This window comes from Myotis lucifugus, unplaced genomic scaffold, assembly GCF_000147115.1.
Source record: "Myotis lucifugus unplaced genomic scaffold, Myoluc2.0 scaffold_92, whole genome shotgun sequence".
NCBI lineage: Eukaryota > Metazoa > Chordata > Mammalia > Chiroptera > Vespertilionidae > Myotis > Myotis lucifugus.
Genome location: NW_005871140.1, coordinates 4,090,937 through 4,098,617, shown reverse-complemented (window position 1 = coordinate 4,098,617; position 7,681 = coordinate 4,090,937). Strand labels below are relative to the sequence as shown.

At 53.5% G+C, this 7,681-nt stretch overlaps 1 protein-coding gene across 2 annotated transcripts in view; it reads left to right on the top strand.

Annotated features, from left to right (window-relative positions):
• Positions 1 to 2,290: 2,290 nt before the first annotated feature.
• The window catches only part of WT1 (Wilms tumor 1), a 43,503-nt gene continuing 38,112 nt past the window's right edge, over positions 2,291 to 7,681 (top strand). For both annotated transcript variants that reach the window (XM_023756400.1, XM_023756399.1), the window contains exons 1-3: positions 2,291 to 2,300; positions 4,016 to 4,138; positions 4,607 to 4,709. In XM_023756400.1, coding sequence (XP_023612168.1) covers positions 2,291 to 2,300; positions 4,016 to 4,138; positions 4,607 to 4,709 — 236 coding nt within the window. The remainder of the gene's footprint in view (positions 2,301 to 4,015; positions 4,139 to 4,606; positions 4,710 to 7,681) is intronic.

Sequence of the window (7,681 nt, the reverse complement as noted above, 5' to 3'; positions counted from 1 at the left end):
GGAGTTGAGATGGACAACCTGGGAATTGGGTCTGGCCTGATGATCTGTGCGGAAGCCTGACTTTCCCTGGGCTAGGGTTTCTAAACACAGAAGGTAGAGCAGCCCACCTAAAACTTGACTGGTCTGTTCTTGGCAAGACTGGCAGGCAGGTGTGTGATGTGAGTTGCGTTCCTGTGTAGATATGTGCTATGTGGAGCGGCCTGAGAATCCACTGATTTAAGTCTCCCAACAGCAAAATACTATTGCACCATGATCATTGAGTCCATCTAGGTACTGTGAGGATTTTTGGAATTTGGGCTCTGTTGCTTTCTTTGGGCCCATGTCCAGCCTTCTGCAGGGCAGGTCTGTTGCCCAGAATCCCATCAACTCAGCATGGGATGAGGAGGCCAACAGCCCTGGTACTAGGGCGGCTGCCAAAAGAAAAAGGTTTAGGAACACACCACTGACTAGAAGGTGAAGGAGGACCCCCTCCCCACCCTGAGGAAAAGCCCCGTGGAGAGTTGGCCCCAGACCTGGACCACAGCCTATAAGCTCAGTTCTGTCCTTGGGCTTAGGTTTTTCTCTTACAGTGAAAACATAAATGGGGCACTGGCTGACCTCTTGGGACTCATTTGGCAGCTGGGAGCTGGGGTGAGATGTCAGAAGCTGTTCCAGCTTCAGCCCTGATGTTGGCCCTGGGTGGGTTCTGAGGCCTGGAGATTCTGGATTTATTCTCTTGACTTCCGGGGTTTCTGTGGCTCTTCCAGGAATGTAGGGCCTAGTAAGAGGTTTGGGCTGAGGGAAGCAAGGGCATCAGTTCCTTCCCCAAAGTGTAGGAATGGCCATCAGCAGGCCCAGGCCAAACTCCAACGGAGAAGAGTAAAGACCTGGATCCCGGTCCCCAAATAGGGCAGCCTAACCATGGTCCTCAGGAGAGGACGATTGCTGGCAGCCTCTCACCTCCTCTCCACCCATTTTTGTCTATTTCTTAAAAACATTTATACCTGATGTCCTAACCTTACTTCTGAACATTAGTTCAGCAAACATTTACTGAGCACCTACTCTATGCCAATGCCAGGCACTGGAAATTGAATATTAAGACCATGCGCCTCAACTTTTGCCAGAACCTGACAGCCTGACATTGGAGGAGTCCTTATTTTTGGATAAGGAAATTTGGGTTCGAAGTGATTAATTGTGGGTCCGTTTTAGCTCAAGCGGTCACTTCGTCATGGCCAACACTAAGGAATTAGTTGTGCAAGAGGTCTCAGTTTGTGGCAGAGCTGGGACTCAAATCCAGACCATTCTAGGCTATTTCTACCTACTCTTCCAGGGATCTTGGCCCACTGTTGACATGAATTTCCTCTGTCCTGCTGGATGGGTGTGGAACCCACTGTAGTTAGTGCGTGAGGGTTGGGAGTTTTGCCAGGGCAGAAGTGGGGCGAGGACTTGGGTAGCCCCAGATTGAGTGTGGGGTTTGGGGAAGGGAAAAAAAGATTTTGTCAGGCCTATTCCTCAAGCCCCACTGGAGCGCCAAACTATAGCAGAAGAGGAGGCCTTGGCATTACCAGCCACCCTAGGGGTCACTGGGAAGACCAGCTTGGCCCAAGGGTCAGGGGCACCCTCCTTGGGTCGCATTGGAAAAAGGGTGTTTCGTTGTGGGACAGATTTCCCCGCATCCTGCAGCAGCTTCATCAATATCAGCCTTCTGACTGCCTGCCGTCCACTGCACCCCTCAGCTCCGGGATGTGGGGTGGGGGCGCTGGCCGACCCGGTAGTTACCCGGCTCCTCCGCTGCCTAGGGTGGAGGAGGATGGCACACAGCATTCTTGCCTTTGGCGCGGTCAAGGTTGCACTCTCTTCCGGGCTAAGACTAACCGTGGGAAAGGGGCTACCTTGGAATCTGGAGTGTCTTCCTCTAGGGTCCTTAGAAGTAGTACAAGGAGCCTTTGAACACGCTGCCCCTTTCTGCCGGCAGCTGTCTCCCCCGCCCCCGCGCTCCACGCGCCAGATCCAGCGCAAGACCTCAGGACTACGCGCTCTAATCAGTCCCGCGTCCGATAAGCTTCTAATTAAAAGAGCCCTCCCTCCCCTCGGCTCCAGCTTTCACCACCGCCCTTCCCGGGGGAATTAAATAAAGGGGGTTGGAGGCCGGCTCCTGCCCACCAGCTTGTGCGTGTCCTGTCTGGGAGGGGCCCGGAGGAGCCTCGCCGGGTATGGAGGCAACCCGTTGCCCTTGCGGCTAATCTACATCGCTGAGCCCGCCTCGGAGGACTGCACTGTGCCTGAGTCCACTGCTTACTCTGGCTCAGGAATGGAGAAGGGTTCGCGAAGAGGCAATTTCTTCGTCGCTTCGGTTTCTCCTTTATTTAAAGAAAATTTTTTTTCCTTTCAAAATTCAGCCCTTCCTCTGCAAACTTCACTGCTCAGAGCCAAATTTCGTTTGTAAGCTGAGCGGTAGGCCTCTAACGGAGCCTGGCCTCCGCTCCCAAAAGGAAGTGCCCTGGAAGCCCAAGCGTGCTCACCCACGCCTGACAGCTAACGGGGCGGGGGTTATCTTTGTCCACTTAGCAGGCGAGAAATGGAGGCCTCTGGGGTCACGCAAGTTATAGAATCTGGTGGCTTCTTAAGTTGTAGACCCGTGGTGCCAGTTGGTGCAGGAGACTTGGCCTGATCTGTACAATCTGGTAATTAAGACCTGCCCCAATCCTTCCTCCCACTCTGACAACCACATTCCCGAGTGGGCCCCTGGAAGCTCCGTTTCTGTTTGGGGGGTGTGTTTCAAAGATGGGGGTAGTGGCCTCCTTTCTCTGTCCAGCTTGTCTTCTGGGACACATGTTGCAGAGGGATCATGCCTGGGACAAGAGTGGGGCAATGGGGACCATTTGACCCAGTGCAGTGGCTGGGGTTGGGGGAACTGGACAGGTGGTGGTCTTACAGGGAGCAGATAGGAGTGTCTGGGCCAATCTCATTCCTCACTTGGTCTTGACCTCACGCCAGAGATTCCTGACATAGGAGGCCCCTACCGTTGGGTTCAGGGTCCTAAGGACTGATCCTTTTCTTAGCCATAGATACTTTTTTCCTCGAGGTGGCAACAGTTTTTCCAGAAGCGATTGGGGCCTATCTTTCAAGCAATTAAAAAACAATAATCATAGGAGGAGGCTATATTTTTCAACTGAGACACCACAATTATTTTAATTCTTACCTTTGGAGAGTTGGGCAAGAACACGGGCGGTGTTAGCTTCAATTTCCTAGCAGGGAAACTGAGGCAGAGTACTCGTGCACTGTGGTGAGGTTGAGGTACAGTGTCAGGGACACTAAAAGAAACAGGGTTTCTGGCCTGGGAACGAGGAAGTTGGTCCCCGCAGTGGTGGTCAGAGTCGTACCTACCGGAGCAGAGGAGGGTCCATGCAGAAGGGAAGGAGGAGGAGGAGGCAGAGTCAAGGCCTGCGGGCCCAACTGGAAGGGCCCCTTCTTTTCCTCCCGGCTAGCTTTCCCCAGGGCCTTAGGTGTCATGGTGTCAGGCCGCTCGGCCTCAGACAGATACCATTACTCGGCAATTACTCTCCCCATTTAAAGCCCATGCCGTTAACTGGCTCTGAGTAATTAATGAAAGTTGGTGCGGCCCCTGATTTACGGCTCGGAGTCAGCGCGGGGTCAGCCGAGCAGATTCATTTCGCTCGCCCGCGCTGCCCCTGCGCGAGAGCGGTGTCTGGTTTGGGGAAGAGCAACTTGCTTCGCCGAATGGTTGGCGGTTTTCATACTTCCTTGCGGGAGGTTCGGTCCAGAAGCCGCAGTCGTGGTGGAAGGCAAGGGCATAAACAAACTGGGAAACGGTGGGGAGATCCGAATTTTACTTGGAATAGAGCAGAGAGCGGTCCCGGTCCCGAGGTCACCTCGGGGCCCTGGGCCCGTCTTCCCGCCCAAAGTCCCAGAGATGGGTGGGATCCCAAGGCGCGGCGGGGCGCTCCTCCGCAGCGGTTCTGGTTCGGACCCATGGACCCTTTTGACGCTGTGCTTGCCTCCGCCGCTCCCGCAGGATACAGCACAGTCACCTTCGACGGGACGCCCAACTATGGTCACACGCCCTCCCACCACGCGGCGCAGTTCCCCAACCACTCCTTCAAGCACGAGGACCCCATGGGCCAGCAGGGCTCGCTGGGTAAGCAGGCGGGGATGGTGTGGGTCCTTCTCCCCTTCTTCCAGGCGACCCTGTCCGACCGACCGACCCCTTTCCCCCCCCCTCTGCCCCCTCCCCGATGAATTTCCAACCCACAGCACATTAAGAAGCCAGAAGAGGACATGTAAAGGGATTTTGAGAAATAATTAGCCTAATCACAATTTAAAAGATCGGTTCCGACCCCCCAGGTATGTTAGGGACTCCACTCAACCAAGCCTAAGAAGGTCCCGAGAGTCTGCTGTGTACTAGGCAGTGGCTTTGAAGGGAGTGTGAAGTGGGAAGCTTGGCTCTTATGTCCGGACACTCCGTCTTGGCCCGTCTAGCATCCAGGCTCCATTGCCCCCAGCTTAGCCTGGGAGCCCCGCTCAGGATGCTCTCTCCCCCAGTCCCTGCCCGCCACCCGCAACCGGAGACCTCTGGGCGCTCACTCTGCTTTCCCGCTCTCTGCAGGCGAGCAGCAGTACTCCGTGCCGCCCCCAGTCTACGGCTGCCACACCCCCACGGACAGCTGCACCGGCAGCCAGGCCCTGCTGCTGCGGACGCCCTACAGCAGGTAAGGAGGCGCTGGGCGCCGCGTCTGGGTTCCTGGAGCGGAGGGCACGGGAACGTCGGATGCGGGGCGGCCCGGACTTCGGGAGGCAACCCAGCTACTTAAAGCAAGTGGAAGCAGCTCTCCAGGCTCCGGTAGAGAGAAGTAGGTGTCCTCGTTTCCGTGCTCTCATTTTTTAATTTTTATTTATTTATTTTTTATATATTTTATTGATTTTTTTTTTTTTACAGAGAGGAAGGGAGAGGGATAGAGAGTTAGAAACATCGATGAGAGAGAAACATCAATCATCAGCTGCCTCCTGCACACTCCCCACTGGGTATGTGCCCGCAACCAAGGTACAAGCCCTTGGCCGGAATCGAACCTGGGACCCTTGAGTCCGCAGGCCGACGCTCTATCCACTGAGTCAAACCGGTCAGGGCGCCGTGCTCTTATTCTGAATATGAAGGAGCGCGGTTACTGTTTAGAACTGGAAAAGAAAGAGAGGCACTTTGAAAGTTTGTTTTTCTAGGGGCTCTTTGCTGGGAAGACCATCCTCAGGACCAAAGATGAAACACGAAGTCCACTGCCACGTGGTTCTTCTCACTCAAATCCCCTTACGGCCGCCCGCCAGCCTTCCCTGGGACAACTTGGCGGGCGCCTACCCTGGGCAACAGCCTTCCCCACCCTGGTCCGCGGAGCCCGCCGCACTTAGTGGGTGCTGTTCGGAGCTCAGGGCTGCGCGCTGGGCCCGGACTCCAGCCTGCGGTCGGGTCGCCACGGAGTGCTGAGCCCGCCCTTCTTCCTGTTCCCAGGAGGCGGAAGACGGCTTCTTTCCCTTCGAAGCTTTTTTTCCTGTCCCTTGTGCCTTCTCTCGGTTCTCGCTCCACCCTCCACCTACTCTCCCCCAAATTTATTCTTCAACTTTGGGTGAACTTGGCCAGCATCCCGCGTCTCCGATAGGGTTGCCTAGTAACTGGTGCACACACACCAGCCTGCACCAGGCGGGGAGGTGGGGCGGGGGGAGTGAACTGGCCGCTCCCGGCCCTAGGAGCCCGCGGATTGGGCGCGCATTACCTCACATACCACCCCTACCCCTCACCCCGGTGCTCCGGCGATCCTGATACCGACTGGCCCCCAAACTCATCTCCATCCTCCCTCCCCTCCGCTCCTGGGCCCGGGGCTGACGTCAAGGGAAGGAGGTAGTGAGGTAATGAAGGAAGGAAAAGCATCTGCCCTGGGAGATTGGGTGGGGGGAATGGCCGCGCCTGGGGGACCTTCAGTCCCACAGGTGGAGGAGGGGAAGGAGTCTTGGCTCCCCACCCCGCAGTGGCGCCTCCGAAAGGCCTGGCGCGCTCATGAAATTGAGCCCGGTACTGGTCTGATTCTACTGCCCCGGGGAAGTAGGGCCCAAGCCCTTTCCACTTCTGTACGCCTGAGCTGCGCCTGCTTTGGAAACTTTTTCTTTTGATTGGAAAATTCAGCATATCTAATAGAATCTTGGATTTGAGATCACTTTTTTTGTTTTTCCTCCTCTCCCCGCCCCCCCCCCCCCCCTTCACAGACAGAGATAGAAAGGTCACAACTCATCACCCTCCTTTTCTCCCTTCCTAGCTGGAACCCAGCTCTGTTCTTTAGCACTGCAGGCCCAGTGTTCTGCTCCAAGCCCAGCATCTCTGCCTCCCCTCCCTGGGTCTGGTCACTGGAATGGATGCAGAATCCCCAACCATTCTCTATTGTGATCCTCCTCCCTTAGCAAATTGGGAGTGGAAGTGCCCTCCCCCTCCTTCTTGAGGAGCTGCTCCTGCCCATTGCCAGAGTGAGGTTGCTATTCTTCTAGTAGCCTTTGGGGGAGCAGATGGAATGGCTCCCCATTGGCCTGCTCTTCTCTCCTTGATCCCTGCTTGGTGCCTCACTCCAGGTGGAGAGGAAGACTTTGATGCTGAGTGGGTGCTGTTTAGATGGGCCAGGATACCACCTGGGAGATGGGGGTTGAGAGGCTATTGGAGTCTGGTTCAGTGGTGACACACAGCTCACACACATTTCTTTCTTTTTTTAAAAAAATTATTGATTGATTTTAGAGACAGACAGACAAAAACATCAATTTGTTTTTCCACTTATTTATGCATTCACTGGTTGATTCTTGTATGTGCCCTGACCAGTGTTCAAACCCACAACCTTGGTGCTTCGGGACAATTCTCCAACCAACTGAGCTACCTGGCCAAGGCCTTGCTCACATTTTTTATTCTCCTTTCTCTTAAGCATAAACCCACCTTGTGGGACACTAGGAAGGGGCCCATCAAAGGGACTGAGCCACCCAGAAAGAAAAGGAGTCAGGGATGAAGTGATCACACTCACTTGAATAGCAGTTATCCAAACTGAGTTCCTAGGGGTGGATTTTGACTTAGGGCTAAATTTGTGATTACTATAGACCTAGGAAAAGTCTCTTGAATTGCATTGTATACATAACATTTTCACATTTTTGAGACCCAGTTTGTAATTGGCCACTCTATAAAGCAATTTTGTCAGGTTCATCTTTGGGAAATATCTGCGTATCCCTTTTTTTCTTCCTACATAATTACAACGCTTTGCTTCTCATTTTTAAATGAATGTCACAAAAATACCATTTTCTCCCATTACAGAAAATTTCCTAAGCAGTAACATCTCCTAAAAAAGAATTTGTGACCCCAGTAGGAAAAGAGCTTGCTCCCTTGAAGTTTGTACTATCTGAGTCTTTGAGGCTCCATCCACCCTAAAGTCAGTATTTTTCTAATCACTTTCAAAGATCAGGTACTTCAAGCTGAAGTACATGTAATCATATACCCTGTTAAAGTAGCTGTGTAAACAGGTATTTCACGCTGTCCTCAGTACCTCATTTCCATCCACCTATGTTGATCAAGGGACTCTCCAGGTATTGAAGTACTAAATCAGATGATAATTAGGTATCTTGAAAAGAAGCCTTTGAGGTTTAGCATTGCCTAATTGATATTCAGTAAGCA